This window comes from Leptodactylus fuscus, chromosome 6 (genome assembly GCF_031893055.1).
Source record: "Leptodactylus fuscus isolate aLepFus1 chromosome 6, aLepFus1.hap2, whole genome shotgun sequence".
NCBI classification, from domain to species: Eukaryota; Metazoa; Chordata; class Amphibia; order Anura; family Leptodactylidae; genus Leptodactylus; species Leptodactylus fuscus.
In genome coordinates this window covers 143,813,556-143,830,932 of record NC_134270.1, presented here as the reverse complement: position 1 = coordinate 143,830,932, position 17,377 = coordinate 143,813,556, and the positions used below count along the sequence as shown (strand labels likewise).

The 17,377-nt window shown below is 43.6% G+C and overlaps 1 protein-coding gene across 1 annotated transcript in view; it reads left to right on the top strand.

Annotated features, from left to right (window-relative positions):
* The window catches only part of LOC142208777 (uncharacterized), a 43,434-nt gene extending 26,432 nt beyond the window's left edge, over positions 1-17,002 (top strand). The window contains exons 9-15 of the mRNA XM_075277478.1: positions 968-1,015; positions 1,839-1,991; positions 2,611-2,675; positions 5,767-5,827; positions 13,766-13,829; positions 15,298-15,374; positions 16,768-17,002. Of these exons, the coding sequence (XP_075133579.1) occupies positions 968-1,015; positions 1,839-1,961 (171 nt within the window). The 3' untranslated portion in view covers positions 1,962-1,991; positions 2,611-2,675; positions 5,767-5,827; ... (1 more) ...; positions 15,298-15,374; positions 16,768-17,002. The remainder of the gene's footprint in view (positions 1-967; positions 1,016-1,838; positions 1,992-2,610; positions 2,676-5,766; positions 5,828-13,765; positions 13,830-15,297; positions 15,375-16,767) is intronic.
* The last annotated feature ends 375 nt before the right edge of the window (positions 17,003-17,377 follow it).

Sequence of the window (17,377 nt, the reverse complement as noted above, 5' to 3'; positions counted from 1 at the left end):
ACGTGTCAGAATGAGCGACGCGTTACTCCATGGGAACGGAGCCTAAGGTGTTCTCCTCCTACAGACTGCTGCAATGTGTCTGTATCATCTGGAACATATTATGTCCACAAAATATGACCTGACTACAGATCTCGTGACCTAAACATACAGCTCCATAGCTTTCTATGCTGTAAGTTCTGGCCATTTGACCCACATCAAACCCTATATGGTCACATTACAGCCGTCTCATTGAGGCTGTGAAGGAGGAATTTATGTCTCTTGTAAAGCCTTGTATAGGGATATAGAAGGACTATATTACATAGTGCTCATTGTAACCAATGGACTGTCTATATATATTGCACTTTATTATTTTATGTTCACAAATTCTACAGCAGACATATGAAATGACCTGCAGTTATTTATCTATGATTTATCTATAGCTACAATGTTACCATAACAAATGACAGATGTGTCCACCATTACCTTGGCTTAATTTAATAAAACATCACAGCGTGGCAGCAACACTGTGGCCAGCACGGGCATAGATATAGGGGGTACAGAGATAGCCTACAAGGCCCTGGAGTCTGAGGGGCCCAAATGATCATTGCCAGTATTATACATGGCACATGGAAAGTGGGGCCCTATTACAGATTTTGTATTAGAGCCCAGGAGTTTTAAGCTATGACCCTGGTGGACAGGCTGTAATTCACAACACAACCACAGGGTGGACACACATACAGGATATCACGTCATACACAATATTATGAAATCATGTCTGGAAAAGATGGTCAAATAGTGATATTTCTGCATATCTGACATGTCCGGCCAAGTGAAAAGGTCAGGAAGGAAACATCTGTATAGATTCCTACTCAGCAAGTGGTTATTCAGCGACCGATACAGGTATCAATAATGTATGTCTGTGTCAGGACTGGAGATTATAACCTGCAATAACATAACACTAAAATAAATGTGGCACATTGTTTTACAGAGACAACTATCATTAAATATGTATCAACAATATCCATGGTCCAATCAAGTAAGTTTGTTTGTTTTTTTATTTATTTACAGGTGTCTTAAACATGACCTGAAATAAACTATCTTATTGTAGAACTATAGCCCTGCCAAGTACAGGAGTCTATAGGACCCAAAACAGATTCAGCTCTTCTCCTTATGATTGCCTAATTTCTAAAAAAAAACTGGAAAATATATTTTTTTAACAATATTCCAAAGAATTTCTAAATGAATGTGTATTGGAAAACAATGTATTGCTCTCCCAGGAGTGCTCCATGATTATGTTAATATCTGTTGCATATGTCAGGTAGTAAAGCGTGCATGGGATGGGAACAGCAGACTGGTAAAGCAAAGTAGTCAAAACCTAAAATCCATTAATAGGTGGCTGTTCACACAGGAAGTAAAGAAGTAGAAAAACATATATTGTGCATTTTGCTGCAAATTCACTGCAGATTTCATTTTACTCAATGAAAGGGGTAACATTTTGCAGCATAAATTGATTTACTGCAAATATAAAATCCTCACTGTGTCGTCTCTTAAGGGTTTCCTCGCTGATCTTTTCCACAATCTGTTACAATCTCATCCACTTTGTTGCTGCTGTAAATGCTGCAGTTTCCCCCTCCCCCATAATCCCACAACAGTGACCCTGCAGCACATCAGTCTCATGTGGACGTACATTATATATACTGGTCCTATTCCCTTCACAGCAATGTGTGACCCGGGCTCAGAAAAATTTTGCCATTTTTTAACATATCCCATAATCACAGATCCTACATTATGTATTTTACATTTTTATGGTTCTTAAACATTAAATGAACTTAACATGATGTGATTTTATTTTTTTACAGTTTGGTGAACAAATCTACATAGCATATCATGCTAATGGGTGCCATGATTTTACAACTAATAATGAAGGCTACACCACGAACCTGGAGATTGTAGTTTCAGTCTATTTGATAGATCCTGAATGAAACAAACATTCTCTAGTGTCTGCAAAAGTTGTAAGTACAAAATCCTGCAAACTGTCAAATATATGTTTTAGCATGAATGAACTGAATCAGCTGAGAGTTGTACAAAGGTTTAAGCATCAGAACAGGCCTGGCCACAGGAAAAATTTTAAGGAAGATTTGGGGCTGGAATCTCATTGCTAAAAACACTCTGCCCCAAATATTGATTGGAAAAAGTCTCCAGGATTACACATCCCAGCTAGTCACTTAGTAGTAGTGTCACATAGCAGACCCTCTTGTGCTTTCACCACTACAGTTGTCCATTTCAGTTGACAGAACTACCACCATAGCATCAGTTACAGGGCCTTTGATTATAGGAGGGGCCACTATGGGATATTACACTGTGTGGAAGGGCCACTGTGGCACTTTATACTTGGTGAAGGGACCGCTGTTGAACATTATACAGTGTGTAAATGGGGCATTATATTGTGTGGGAGCCAGTGAAGGGGCCGCTATCCCAAATCAAAAGTTTGCTGTGGGCCCAGTCTTTGCTAGTTACACCCCTGAATGTGGTCACTGCTGAATGGTTTATAGAAATGTAACTGCCTGATGTTTCTACAGCAATAGTAACATGGAGTCCAAATAACTCTTCTAATTCTTTGTTTTTACACAGATGGCATCAGTGAACGTAGATGTTAGCATCAAAGACAATTGGCTTTGTGCAAGTTTATCTGCAAGGTAAGATCATGACTTTTTTTAGCAGTGATATAAAACTAAAATGGCTATAGAATAAGGCTGGGTCACCTCTGTGCTCACTGACCGTTCCACTTGAAAAATACAAACAGGACTTTTCTCTCCACATTTCCACAGGCGGACCCCATTGTCTATATGGTCTGTGGGTTTCCGTGGGTAACTGCTTTTTAAGCGGATTGGGTGCCCAAGCGGAGCCAAAGAATGGGAATCTGAGCACAAGTGTGAACCGAGCCTTAAGTATAAGCAAGCACAACATCACTGTCACAACCCCTGTATCACCTCCTTCATCCACTTCTTTTTTCCTTTCCTAAAGTGTATGTTCAGTATGATCAGAAAATATTTCAGGGACCGTGTCATCAAAAATGGTCTATTTTTTTATACCAGGTTTTTATGCTAAACATGCTTTTTGATCATTTTATATTATTTTGAATTTTCCATGTCACCATCTATATTTAAAAAAAAAAAGTTCTATGTCTTGCAATTTTCACTCTGACCACTAATCTAAAATTAATAGGCTGACATTTGCCAATTCTATAGGGATGTAATTGCAGCAGTCACATTACAGATTAGAGAGACAGTATCACAATAGAAGATAACATCACATAACACCCATCATTGCATCCACTACTGACAATAGATGATGTCACAGCTTATCCACTCCCCTCCCTGTACACAGCATGTCTAGAAAAAAATCTTTATGGCTAAGGCCCCACGGGACATTCCGCATCAAATAAGCGCTGCAGGATAAACCTCAGTGGCAATGCATCACGGTTCTTCCAGCAGCGCTTTAAACAGAAAGTTTGCGGAGTTTTCCTTTGAGGACTTTCTGTTACAATTATACCTATGGGGAAACTGCTGGCATTTCTATAGGTATAATTGGCATAATGCAATTTCCAAAACTGCGCCTAATGGTGGATGTTTAGGTTTTCATACATTGTAGGTCTGGTTATACATTGTATAGGCAAAGAGATGGTGTAATTAGTATAATTAACATAACATGATTGGCTATGAAGTTGTAACATAAGCTTTGTCACATAACTATTGGATAAAGTGCAAAGAAGAAGTTTCATCCCATTACAGTTTTCTGCAAAGAAGGGGGATGAGGTCTGGGCAGCGCCTGAGAAAGAAATATAAGATGGAAAACAGGCACAAGCTGGCCTCCTCCACATATTTTTGATATGTTTTTCACTATCCCCAGTTTACACACTGACCACTAGCTCAGATCAATTGCCTGATCTTTCTTTTCTTTTTTTTTTTTTTTTTTTTTTAAGATTATGTTCACATGGCTGAATTTGGTGCTGAATTTGAAGAAGATTCTGCTCAAATGCAGCTTCAAATTTTCCCTGAAACCGGTCTCCATTAATTTTAACAGGAGGCAAATGCTGATTTAGCAGAAAAAAAAGTGTCATGCTCGATCTTCAGATTAATACCACCTAATAACTCCCATTGAAGTGAATAAGAGGCAGAAAATTACAGCCTGGCAGGTGCAGAATTTGGCCAAGTGTAAAACTTCCATTTCAAATTCCTGAAACTGAATTATTCAGCTAGTTGTTGGACCGATAGTCTGGGTCTCAAAATATGGAACATGTCCTATTCCTGTCCAATTTTTCAGCCTTACTTCCGTAGGATCCTATTCACTGAATATATCAGCATGTTGCCTGTTAGCCATCTGTGCCGTTCATTCACAGCCGGCGGTTAGCACACGGTCATGTGAAATCCGACTTATTGAAATAAATGGAGGCTGACTTCAGACTGAATTTAGAGCTGATTGTGGGGCAAAAACACCTCAAAATCATTGCCAAATTCCTCCATACCCTTAGGGTAAGTTCACATGGGTTTTTTTGGATCGTAACTGCAGCGGCATCCAGCCACACACTCCGCTCCGGATTAGGCCCAATGAATAGGCCTAGTTGGGAGGAGGGAGTGTCTTCAGGCCGAATCGCGAGGCAACTCAGCCTGAAGAATGAGCCGGAAGAAACGGCTCCTGGAAAAAAGACCTGAGCGGCTCCCATTGATTTTAATGGGAGCCGTCTTTTTGGTCAGGATTTTGAGGCGATTATGGCCTCAAAACCCTGACCAAAAAACCCAGTGTGAACTTACCCTAAGGGTGCATATACACAATGCAACTGCAGGTTAGTAGACTGCTATGAGGTCTAAGGCTGCGTTCACACGGAGTTTTTTAGTCAGAAATTTGGTCAGGAAACTTACTCAAATTCCTCCTCCTAAAAACTCCTCACCATAGGACTCTGTGTGAACGCAGCCTAAGGCTGTATTCACACAGAGTAACGCCAGGCGTTTTTTGTGTGTTTTTTGCACATAGCGCCGCGTTTACACCGCGTAGCGCCGCGTTAACGCCGCGTATACGCCGCGTTAATGCCGCGCTATTTAGCGTTGGCGTTGCCCGGCGTTAACGCGGCGTATACGCGGCGCTACGCAGCGTAAACGCGGCGCTATGTGCAAAAAACACACAAAAAACGCCTGGCGTTACTCTGTGTGAATACAGCCTAAGACCACGCAGGTTTTCATGTGAATCATTGAGGTCTCAAACACAGGTTGTCCAGGTAAAGCACATTGGTTCCCTTTAGTTTATTAACACCATCTATAATGTAGGCAGCTGAGAAATAGAATAAATGCACCAAATTCACTAGAATGGCTCACACCATGTATTTTATGTGACACATCTTTCTAGGTTTGTTTGTCTGACTTTTTCTCACCCTTGGCTTTGAGACAAAATTCCAAACCATATGGAACATTGTAAGCCAAGTTCCCTAGTCCCCTTAGCTAATGATGGACAAGAACCTGGTACATGACCTTTATGCTACTTTTTGACACAAATTGAACCAACATACTGGTGTGTTAGGCTTAGTAACCCCCCATCCCCCACCCCATTATTCTCTTCTATGGACTTGAATTTTATTGATGAAACTACAATAACATTAATATAAAGCGATAACTGGCAGTCAGTATGGAAAGCGGAAACTAAGCTGTCTAAGAAACTACTGAAGCTGTCTAAGAAAACCGCACACAGTATATGCTATATTACTAAGGAGAATTCAATGTTTGTCCTTCATTCTAGAGTCGAAGCTGAAGTAGCTGTAACAATTCAAGATATTGATGGAAGGTGTGGATGTCCTGAAGTAAGTATACAGGCCACTAATGCCCTATGGTTTATTGTTTACAGTAAAGTTTTAGTTGCAGATACCAATAACTCAACTCCAACCTGGTTACATAGACTCCATTGTATCAATAAACTCTGCAAAGACGATTCTAAGACACTGTGTAATATCCCTGAGAGAAATCCCTCCTTCTGCTCTTATCAGGCTTCTCCTTTATTCTTTTCCTGTCTGACACTAAAGATACACTATAAAGGTAAGTTATCCCTTATCTATCAGATAGGGAATAACTTGCAGATCTGTGGGGGTCCGACCACTCAGACCCTCACTAATCAGAATGGTGACTTCTTTCAGTGGTGCGGTGGTCGGGCCTTGTGCACACCGCTCCGTTCTTTTCAATGGGAGTGATGGAGACAGCCAAGTCTCATAGGATTGAATGGAGAAACGGACTAAATGTCCCCACATGAGAAGCTGTGTCAGGGGGAGAGTCTGATTGTTGGTCACGTGACACAGCTGAGGACCAGAAAAGAGGAGATAACTCACAAATACAGTCACTACTAAGAGGATTACCTGTGCTAATACTTACATCATGTGCCTTTCTCCCGAGCCAGAGTGTAATATTATTCTACTTACAGTTTCAAACGCAAACTAAAGACAGATCTTTTTAGACAGGCCTACCACAATTTCAACCCTTCTGTACTATAATTAGAATCCCCAAAATTTAACCCTCCTCTGTCCCCGCTCCCACATTTCTCCACATGATATGATGCCATTTCAGGCTAACTTTATAGGTCCAAGCACCATCCACATGTTAAAGGACACGACTGTTGTCGGCTCATACAGTTTTATGTTTGTGTAATGACAGTCACCTCTATTACAAAAGTGTCTGACCTCTGCATAAGCAATGCCGCCCCTGCTACCTCTTGTGTCACCCCTTCTACCTCATAGATTGTAAGCTCTTGCGAGCAGGGCCCTCAGTCCCATTGTGTGAAATGACTTTCTTTGTAAAGCATCTTTCTGTCTGTATTTGAACCCTACAAATTGTACAGCGCTGCGGAATATGTTGGCGCTATATAAATAAAATTTATTATATATTATTACTTATTCTATACTGTAAGCAGCAGTATTTCTTTATGGATCCTTAGAATTACTTGTATTTAAAGGACACCTGTCACATTGATATGGGACACTAACCCACCCGCAGGTCCTTATGGACTGGGGGTTTAGTGTCCCATATAAACCTGTAGTAACACTGCCTGCATTGAAAAAAAAAAAAAAAAGCCAAACCTTTATAGTTACCTAAAGGTGAGTACGGTCATTGCTCCCATTGTCATGATGTCCGATTGGTGATGGAATTGTTTGTATGAATGATCCCACCATAAACACTAACAACAATGCAGGCGGTCATGTCAAGCACTGGAATTTTCATCAAAACAAAACCGAAACTTTCCAACATGACTGATTTATTTTTGGCTAAAGTAGGGGTCTAGCGGGAGGGCATGGCTCACGCACGGAGCTGGATGGCCGCATATACTTAGAGCTCTGTCCTGAGCCGACTACTAATCCTGATTTTATCCTGCACCTACGGTATCCTGGACCTCCTACCCTTACCCTCTGCACTGCTCCGTCCACCTGGGGACCTCCAGAGCGCCGATTTCACCATGGGTACGCCTGTGGAGACTGCGGCCTACTCCTTCCTCGCCAGGCCGTCGGCCATTGTCTTCATTTCCAGTGTGGTGGCGCGGTGAGGCCTCATAGCCGCTTCCCGAAACTTCCGATTCCCTGGTTCTGCGGCTCCAGCTCTTCTGGGACAAGACCTGACGCTCCAGTGGTCCTCGGGTCGCAATGTGAGTAGCCCCGGCTGGGGGCCATTTATTCCGCTCCTCCTGCCTCTCCAAGACCTGCTGTCCCCCTATAGCAGCGTGCCCAGTGTCTCCCGGTATCCTCGGCCTGCCTGCTTTGAGATCCTCCATCAGCTCCTCTAGTCATCTTGTTGGAACCTGTTGCCTGTGCCCGTCTGTGCTGCCTGCTGATTTTCTGTGTTCCTACCTGCTTTACAGTGCTGTCCCATCCACTCTCCCCCCTGCCTAGTGACCCCTCTCTCCCTGTGGGCTTGACCTGTACCCGTGCTGCTCCTCCTGGCTCCGGGCGATATACAGCGGACCTCAGTTTCTTTCCATATTGACTGTCTGGCCATTTTGCGTTGTATATATATATATAGATATATACACACACACACACACCTGCTACGAGCTTCATCCTGTGCTATTTGTTTATATTACTGAGCTTGGCAGGACTCGTCCCTCATGGATTGGTCCTGTGTGTCTGCCAACATACCTACCTCCGCAACACGCAAGAAGGGCGGCAGCAAGCCATCCCAGATGAATCGCCCGCAGTCTACCTCTGCTTCTGAATGCTTACGGGGGTTTGCTAGATCCGTCACCCCCCCAGCCCCTGCTTCACCAGCGGCCTCCCCTCCTGGCCCCTCCATGGCGGACGTTGAACCCACCCTGGCACAAGTGACTGCTCAGCTTCTGGAGGCGATCCAGGCCAGCACTACTTCTCTGACTGGCAAAATTGAGGAGGTTAAAATTGATCTTGGTCTCCTTCGCCAAGACTTTCAAACTTTACGGGGTAGGGTCAGTCAGGTGGAGGACCGTGTTTCCCGGGCCAAGGATTCCATTCAGCCTCTCCCTGCTAAAATTCAGGAACTGGAGCGGGCGGCCAGCCTCTGGAAACAGAGGGCAGACGATTTGGAGAAAAGACTGACTACGCCGCAACAACCTTCGTATGGAGGGCGCTGACCCCCACTCTTTTATTGAAAAGTTGCTACGAGATACCCTCCCGGATGCGCATTTCTCACCATTATTTGCTGTCGAGAGGGCCCACACAGTCCCTGCCAAACCTCCTCCTACAGGGGCACCTCCGCGCCCTCTGCTGGCTCGCTTGATTAACAGTACTGACCGAGATACTAATCTGCGGGCTGCACGCCAGGCTGGTGACATCAAGTTCAATGGAGCCACAGTGGCGATCTTCCCAGATTTTTCAGCCGCCCTACAGAAAACCCGGTCATCTTTTATGACAGTTAAGAGGCGGCTACGTGAGAAGGATATACAATATTCCATGGTGTACCCAGCCAGGCTTCATGTCATTCACGGTGACTGTTCCATGTTTTTTACTTCTCCTAAGGATGCTGAGGACTGGATATCCTTCCTGCCTGGATCTCCGCGGCACTGACCCTGTTTTCTGGTGGTGAGAGGTCCTGCCGGACCGTGCACATGGCCTTGTGTGTTATTGGAGTTATTTTGAAACAAACTTATTACCGTGTGTGTTATGTACTCTTTGGATTTTATTTACCAGGTGGACGTTTCGCTGTTTTGATCGGCCCAGGTGCCTTATGTGCTTAAATTGTTATGGTTTTGTACTTTTGGCTCTGCTTCGTGTTTGCATTTAGCTTCATTGGTCTATTTTTCTTGAGAGAGTGCCCAGGACTCCATCAGTATTGGGTGCGTTTCTACCCTGTTGTTGTAGCCACAATACTGGTATGTCCAGTATTCTGAGACTGTTTGCACAATTTTCTGCACCTCTTAAGGGTGTATTGTTACGTTATGTTTCTATTTTTATCTGGTGTCTGATCCGCCTGCGCGCTATCTTGTCCCTATGCCCTGATGTCTCCGCCTGTACTTATTGCATTATAGACTGTCATGGCGTCACTTAATGTCCTGTCCTGGAATGTAAGGGGTATGGGTAGTCTGCGCAAACGTTCCACTATTTTCTCCCAGCTTAGACGAATTAATCCTCATATTGTGTGTCTCCAGGAGACCCATTTAGTGTCTGACAACGCTAAATGGCTACAGAAATCTTTGGTTCAATGGGCTGCTCACTCCATGCATACTATTTTTTCTAGGGGAGTGTCTATTTTGGTGCATCGTAGCCTTAAGTGGGAGCTGGGTATGGTTAGAAAGATCCTGAGGGCCGGTATGTGTATGTTCAGGCATGGATTGACTCGACTTTGTATGTGATTCTAGGTGTCTATTTGCCCCCTGCGTCTGACCTTTCTGTGCTTCAAACGGCGGCCCAATTTGTGTCTAAATTTCCTGGCGCGGTAGTGCTTTGCCTAGGAGACTTTAATAAAGTAATGAATAATGCTCTGGACCGGTTTCATGCTGGTTCGGATCCTCCGCCCTCCTCTCGCCCCACTCCCATTGGCCGGTTGGCCCAGGAGCTGGGTTGGCAGGACCTGTGGGGGATACTGTCTCCCGACTCTAAAGTCTTCTCCTGTCATTCCGCCCATAGACACGCTCTGTCCCGTATAGATTATGCCTTTGTGAATGTGAAAGCATGTTCTATCTTACACTCGACAATCTACTTGCCCAGGGCGGTCTCGGACCATTCTCCTTTGTTAGTTATGCTGAATCATGGTGATACTGTTAGGACACACCGAAGCAGTCGCATACACCCATTCTGGCTCAAATTGTTCTTACCTAATGATAGGATTACCGACCAACTACAAGTGTTTCTGGAGATTAACTCCCCGGCCACTCCCCCATCCCTTCTGTGGGAGACTACTAAGGCTTACCTTAGAGGCTGTATTAAGTCTTCCATTTCTTTTATTAAAAGGGAATCTTCACACCTGGAGACTACTCTGGCTACCCAATGTACCAACCTAGAGGCGGCCTATGTTGCCAACCCGACTGACGAGACCAGGTCCCAATGGCTGCATGCGGGTAGACCGTATCTTCACTCTCTACATGATAAAGCTCGTAGGTCCCTGTTTTTTAATAAGCAGAGATTTTATGAACTGGGCAATCAAGTAGTTTATTAGCCCACCTGGTGCACCAGAATACGGCCTCCCCTGCTATCCTTCGTGTGAACTCGGCCATGGGCGACACTGTATCCCATAGCCAAGATATCCGTGATAGTTTTCACTAGTATTACAGTGAGCTGTATTGTTCCAAACTCAGGGTTAGCGATCAGGGTATGTCTGCCTATCTCGATTCCATTTCTTTTCCCACCTTGTCTGTTGAGCAGCACGCTTTTTTGGACTCCCCCTTTACTTTGGATGAGTTGACGGAGGCGCTGTCAGGTATGGCAACGGGGAAATCTCCAGGTCCAGATGGAATTCCGGTGGAGGTGTATGCCAAATATAAGGATATGCTTCTCCCCGTGCTGCTGGAGTGTTATAAATCCGCCTTTGCGGACCATGGTCTTCCGGCGTCCTTCTATGATGCTACTATTATATTAATTCTTAAACCTGACAAGGACCTGCTGGACTGTGGTTCGTATAGACCTATAAGTTTGTTGAATGTTGACTATAAACTACTGGCCAAAACGTTAGCTAACCGACTTAACTCGGTAATCCTAGATTTGGTCCGTCCGGACCAGGAAGGTTTTATGCCAGGTAAATCTACTTCTGACAATCTGCGATGAGTCCAGGTGGTGACCCAGATTAGATCTGTCTCTTCTGAGGATTGGGCAGTAGCTTCCCTTGATGCGACCAAAGCCTTTGACTCGGTCGAATGGCCTTTTCTTTTGCAGTCCTTACGTAAATATAGGTTTGGGGATGGCTTCACGACTTTTGTGTCCCTTCTGTATCATTCCCCTAGAGCAGCGTTATCTATCAATGGTTCGCTGTCTCCATACTTCTCCTTAGGTAGGGGCACACGGCAGGGCTATCCACTCTCACCGCTGCTGTTTGCTTTAGCTGTAGAACCTCTAGCCATTCTCCTTAGACGAGACCCTGTTTACCGGGGAATACTCATTGGCCCTCGGGAGGAGAGAGTCGCACTTTATGCTGACGATCTCCTCCTCTTTATGTCTAACCCTTATGTATCCTTGCCCCGCTCCATGGCGCTCATAGATGAATTTGGCGATTACTCCGGTTTACGAACTAATTGGGCCAGGTCTTCTTATATGCATATTGGCCGTGCTTCAGCAGCGGTGGGGGGAGGAGTGTTATGTAGCTTGCCGGTAGTATCTTCCTGCAAGTATCTGGGTATAATGCTCTCTAGCGACCATGAGAGGTTCCTGGACCTGAATATATTCCCACTCCTTTCGTACTTTAGAGCTAAGTTTGATACCTGGACTGCACTGCCCCTGACTGTAGCAGGTCGGATCAATTTGATCAAGATGATTGTCTTGCCCAAATGTTTATGTCTTGAGTCACTCAACCGTGCCCGTGCCTCTCCGGTTTTTTAAACAGCTGGATTCTCTGATGACTTCCTTTGTGTGGGGCCACTCCAGACCCAAACTAAGATTGTCTGCCCTCCAGAGACCGAAACAGCTTGGGGTGCCTCCCTCCCTGACTTGTTCCTTTACTATTTAGCCGGCCAGCTTCGATTTATTAAGCCTTGGCTCTCTTTGGAGTCTCTCCGGGGTCCTGAGGTGCATCTGGCTCACCATCTGGACTTACGTATCCTATGGCTGGTGTTAGCCCGCCCTCAATTGTTTAGAGGCAAGTTTTTACCCCTCCACACTCTGGCAGCACAGGTCTGGCAACAAGCCCAGGCGGTATCTTCCTTTTCTGACACCCCTGCGGAGACCCCCCTATGGGATAATCCTAGTCTGCTTGACCTGTATGAGTTGCCTGATGCTCGATCTTGGTCCCGCTATGATGTGTCCTCCCTGTCGGACTTATACGTGCAGGGAATCTTTGTCACATTTGATTCTCTAAAAGCATCCCGTGAGATCCCCCGCCACCAATTCTTTTGGTTCCTCCAGATACGTCATGCCCTCTTCTCTTTATTCCCCACCGAGCTGAGTGCTATCTCTGAATATCCGCTGATTGGTGTGCTGCACTCTCAGGGTCCAGGGGGCCTCATTTTGGCTCCTCTATGATCATCTCATCCATGCAAAAGTGTCCACACCTGAGGCCCCGGCCCTGACATGTTGCCGCACCAATATTCCTGAGCTGACGGATGAGACGTTCCAGGATATTTTAGAATCCCCCTGACGAAGCTGCTTGACGAAACGCGCATCGGGGCGTGTACATGGGTGGTAGGTATCTACATTATTATTATGGTCCCAGGGTCTGTTGTGTAAATCTCTATAGGGTGTTTTCTTTATTATGTCTCCTTGCTGATTACTATTGCTTTGTGTGAGACCTGCTTTGGTACACACTCTTTGTATTACAAACAGCATTGCAGACCTATGTGATTTCCCCACAACACATACAGCATACTGACCCTGGACTTATGTCATTTATTACCACTACCATCCGGTGTATCTTTGAAGCAACTATCCCGTTTTTTGTATTTGTATTTAATGTTTAGCATTTGAGTACTATTTAATAAAAATTGTTATATTTTTATATATATTGAGATGCTTCTGTCTTTTTTGACATAGTTATACTCAGATCATATACAAAGGTAGGGGCTGCCCCCAGAAATTCATCAAAGTTTGGGGAGTGTGATTCTCCTCTTACTCAGTACTCCGCCCCTTTGATGCGCTCAGCTCTGGGCGCCTTTGAGTCCTGAGTGGGAGATTTGTTGAGTGGTGCTGTACCCCCATTGTGTTGGGTCTCTGTGGGAACACTGACGCCAAGGTGTTTTTGCTCCTATCTTGCCTCTTTTGTGTGATATGGTCGGGCATGGGTTGGGATTGCGCTTTGGCGGATCTCTGTTTATTTGTTTGGTACCTTTTTCTTGTTCCCTTATTTTTGCTCTGTATGTGTATTCTCCTGATTGTATTGTTTCACTTGTTATGCCTTCTTCAATAAAATGAGTTTAAAAAAAGTCGGAGTCTGGCAGTGACGAACAACCATTTAGCGGCATCTATCAGTCAGACAGCGGTCATTCATCTGTGTATGGCCGGCTTTTGGATAAGGTATACAGTTTCACTTAAAAACTAAGTAAAAAAACATGAAGCCATTACTATAGTTACATAGTAGTATATAACAATAGAGTAAACTGATGACATCTCGCTCCAGACTTTCCTACTCACTACTACTGTATTCATTTCTAGGTTGAAAAATTTTTGTCACTATGTGTCCACGCACATATCTCTGACTATATGGCATTCCTGAACTGTGAGTATAATTGTCTTACAAACAGGTAGAATAATGGAACAGATTGAAGCATTTTTACCTATTTGTGACCAGTCAGTACATAAAGTATTTACTACAAGTGATGACAATGAGAACTGGATTTCTCTGCTCTACAGTCGGTTACAATATTACATGGATTCCTATTGTGTCTATAAACTCCTGACGTGATAGTATTGATCGGTGGGGGTTGGGGTGCTGTGACCCCAGCAAGTGCTGCGCCTCTGTGTTTCTGTACATTTGTACATGGCCAGGTTATAGAAATACCACCAATAAAGGGAGTCTGTCAAGCCCAAAATGTCTCTCACACCAATAATAGCTTTTGATTTGCTAAATTTGTTTACAGACATGTGAGACAAGGGCAAAAATATCATTAACGGCTAAAGGGGTGACATTATTCAGCAAAGTTAGACGACATTCAGAGCACTGTTGGCAATCTGTAGGCATATCAGGCCCCGATCCATGAACATAAAGTGTAAGGAAATAGGATAGAGGGGTGAGATACTGCAAAAATAATATAAAACTTAATTGTTATTTTAGATAAGATAAAATCATATAGATAAACCGAGACACACTAAACACCATTACATATCAACTGTGAGGGTAGAGATCAGAGATAAGGACATATATTATGTGTATCAGATGTAACACGTGGGGCAAACGCTCCGTGAATCTACCCTGAAGTACGGGTTTGGCGAATACTAAAACAGTAGTTACCCTCGGACACCCATGGACCCCATAGACTATAGTCAGGGTTTTTCTCTCCTCCGATTTTCTGCAGTTTCTGTGGCAGAGTCTCTGGTGCATATATGAACCTGGCCTAAGTTACTCTTTATTCCAATATTTCACATTTTAGCGCATCAGTTTAGGCCATGGCGAGGTTCTTCATTCTGTATATGGGGAGAGGAAGCTGCAGACATTGTCAGCTATATTGCTTTCTATTATTCAATCCTGTATGAAAAACAGACACCTAGACTCAAACCCCTTTCTCTCGCCATATCGTGTAATCTTGTGTACTTGGCCCTGCTTCATTGCCTTACCAGGATACTTCAACACTCAGGCCTTATTCACACTAATGTTAAAAACCACCAAGTCACGGCTGTTTTTTCAACCACATTGATTACAAGCGAACATTCTCAAGGCCGTTCTTGTTTGACGGACCACCAAACAATATAATAGATCCTATTTCTGTCTGTTTTTCGTGGATCCCTCAGACTCAGGTCTATAAAGTGTCTGTGAAGCCAACAAACACAAAATGGCTGTGAAGAATGGTCCGTCTTTTTCTTTTAGCCATCTGTGGTTTTACAAATCTTCCATATCTGGACATGGCCTTAGGATACAGGATCACACCACCTAGCCTGGGATAATATTATGTCTTATTCTATGTTTTACAATTCTAATGAACGACTAAGAACACTGCTGTGACTTATATATTAAATGTTATTTTCTGCAGGTAACATGCCCCATATCTGTCCAATGAATACACCAGTAGGAGACCATTCCCAGAATGTACACTGTTTCCCTAATCAGGTAAGATAATAAACATTTACAGCAGTAACTTAAAGGAGTTTTCTTGCCCTAGGTTCATGTCATATATTGATGAGGTATCCACAGAATAGCGGATCAGTACAAGGCTGCTTCTCAACTATATGCACAATATGCACAGTCAAATCCCTGCTTATAAATAAAGTAATAAAATCTCTCTGGATGACACTAAATAATAAGATTACACAATTGTATCCTCAGCAGTTCCATAATACATGGGAATGAGCAAAATCACATCTAGTAATAGAGCGGTGCAGCACCAGAAACCAAACCTTCACCATTGTCCTGCAAATATTTCACAAGGAACTTCTGCAATTTTATTATTACATATTTCTAATTTGTGAACCCAATGTAAATGTTGGTTATTTTATACTAAAAACGTAGCTGGATTTCTCCTTTAGAGGGGTTTTCTGGGAACTATTACCTGATTACTTGTCCTTAGGATAGTTCATCAACTAGCGATCAGCAGAGATCTGTCCCCCAGGCCCTGGCCAATCAGCTGTTTGGGGTTCACGTGAACACTGCAGTCTCTTCAGTACTTACCAATCACAGTTCTGTACATTGGTATAACAGTTGTACTTGGTATCTCAGCTCCACCTGTTCACTGACATGGGACTGAGCTGTGACCAGGTCATGTGATGTCAGATGGGCTGTGAAGTGGAAGTGACACTCAATCAGCTGATCCATGGGGAACCCGGGTGTCAGACCCCCCTGGATCTTCAAATCATGGCCTATCCCAATGTCCTCAATAAAGAAAAGGCCTGGAAAACCACTTTCAGCGGGCTGTATACCAGATACTTGTCAGTCACATATCTGACAGCTATTCTCTCTGAGTCCACCATAGACATGCATGTTGTGCCAATTTAGTGGGGGATGGGAATAAACCACTGCTGGGGAAATGTCCTTTGGCCATGGTGAATTTCAACATAACTGATCCCTCTTTCTCCCGATATCTGCTGTTGGTGAACTCATCCACACACACAGATCAGCATGGCCGACTTACCTGACGTGTGTGGAAAGCATTAGTATAAGGTTTCCGGCCTCTAATGTATGATCATCAGCAACAAGTGTAGGCTCAGAGCCCTCAGGATCAGACAGTTGTAAAATGAGTTATTACTACAATGCTTTCCATCTGTTGTATCACCAATACATGTACATCTTCCTCTTACATTTTACATTCACATTATTTTTACCGTTTGGACTTTGATACATTTAGACTGATCAGCAATCTTATAACCTGTCAGTATAGACAATAGTTTCACTTCAATGAAAACTGTATACGCAGAGAAGATAATAGGAGATCATATGAAGGATCTGCACATGTTTTACCTGTAACCACGAGGTTATCTTGTAACTTTATTTTTTCCTTTTCTTATAGAACGGCGACTGCCATTGTCGGTTTAACCCTCCTTCATCCATTGCTTAAGGTCTACTAAACTACCAGGACTAGTAGACAAGGACGACCCAGCTCACCTGACAAATGTCTCTTCCGCAATCTTCAAAATTATCTTTCCTCTTTCTTGCTCGCACAGAAATTTCTGAGTAACTAATCACCATAAGGCTTGTACACGCTCCTCCTCCACAATCTGCAAAATCTACAATAAATCACTGCAAAGCAAGCCATGGTGTCCAATGCCTGTTCTGTTCTCTTATAAAAGGGGGATTACAATAGACCTCAGAAACAAAGCCAAAAATATCTGAGAAGAGCTCTGGTAAAAAAGCCAAAATACTTCTGGTAGGACGCCAATTACCGAATAGTTTATTAAGGTTAAATGAAGATATAACTCCATCATGTGTATATATATAGCTCCATCATGTAAGGACATAGCTCCATCATGTATATACATAGCTCCATCATGTAAGGACATAGCTCCATCATGTAAGGATATAGCTCCATCATGTATATACATAGCTCCATCATGTAAGGACATAGCTCCATCATGTAAGGATATAGCTCCATCATGTAAGGACATAGCTCCATCATGTAT